The following is a 951-nucleotide window of genomic DNA, read 5'->3' on the forward strand; positions in this document are numbered from 1 at the left end:
ACCTGAGGCCTTGTGGAGGAACGAAAGTGGATAGCTCGTATGTGCGAGAGAAGCGACAGTGGATAGACGCGGGACGAGGAGCGGAGAAAAGCGAGAGTGTGGAAGCTGACGTTGCGTTGGAATGCTGAGAGAATAGAAGGAAAGGCCTTGGATGTCGACGACGCTGGCCTTCTTTTGTACTCGAAGGACCGCGGTAGAGATCCTCATCCCAACGTATGGAACCGCTGGTAAGGGCTCGCCGGCCGCTTTCGTTCACACACCATCCATGACTATGCGCTTTGTTGGGCGGGAGGGAAAACAGACTGGTTACGCTATGAAGGCGGCAAGCGGGCTACCGGGTCGGCGCCGAGTGGCGTGGTGATCGCAAGGCGAGATGCCGTCAGCGAAATGGTGGACCAAAGAAGAAAAGAAAGCCCGCATTCACAGCTTGCGCGACTCAGCCGCGTTGGGGAAAATACAACCTACGATCGGTTCAGGGCTGAATCGGCAGATCGATCCACGATGGCATCATGCAGGTTTGCTGATTTGCGGATGGCCGGGAACAGCAGCAGCAGAAGCAGCGGTAGGCGCTCCTGGCAAGGCGGGTGGGGGCCTTGTTCCTGAGACACCAGCGTGCGAGTGCGCCAGTTGGGATTTTTTTTTCCCATGTTCCCCCATCCGATGGTCCGGACGGGGACAAGTCGTTCGCCGGGAACGGATGCGGGGCCAGCGGGACCTGCAGATTCGGCGTGGGGAGCGGGGCCGGCGCCGGCTGCATCAGGACAAGCGGAAGGCCAATTCACCGATTCGACATCCACACGGCAGCAATACGAGACTTGGCGCCAGGCCGGCTGGCTTTTTAGAGTTTATGCCGCCCATCCATCTTGCCGGAGGTGCTGGCATTGAAGGCTGGTCGGTGGAAACTGGCGGGGTTTTCCCACCACGACAGCTTGTCCAGGTGGTTTGGGATGA

The 951-nt window shown here is 59.1% G+C and overlaps 1 protein-coding gene across 1 annotated transcript in view; it reads right to left on the reverse strand.

The window, feature by feature from the left end:
- The window catches only part of VDBG_03518 (acyl-CoA dehydrogenase), a gene marked incomplete at both ends in the record, with an annotated part of 2,954 nt that overhangs the window by 1,238 nt on the left and 765 nt on the right, over positions 1-951 (reverse strand). The window contains 2 exons of the mRNA XM_003005519.1: positions 3-34; positions 466-834. Of these exons, the coding sequence (XP_003005565.1) occupies positions 3-34; positions 466-834 (401 nt within the window). The remainder of the gene's footprint in view (positions 1-2; positions 35-465; positions 835-951) is intronic.

Source organism: Verticillium alfalfae, genomic scaffold, assembly GCF_000150825.1.
Source record: "Verticillium alfalfae VaMs.102 supercont1.4 genomic scaffold, whole genome shotgun sequence".
NCBI lineage: Eukaryota > Fungi > Ascomycota > Sordariomycetes > Glomerellales > Plectosphaerellaceae > Verticillium > Verticillium alfalfae.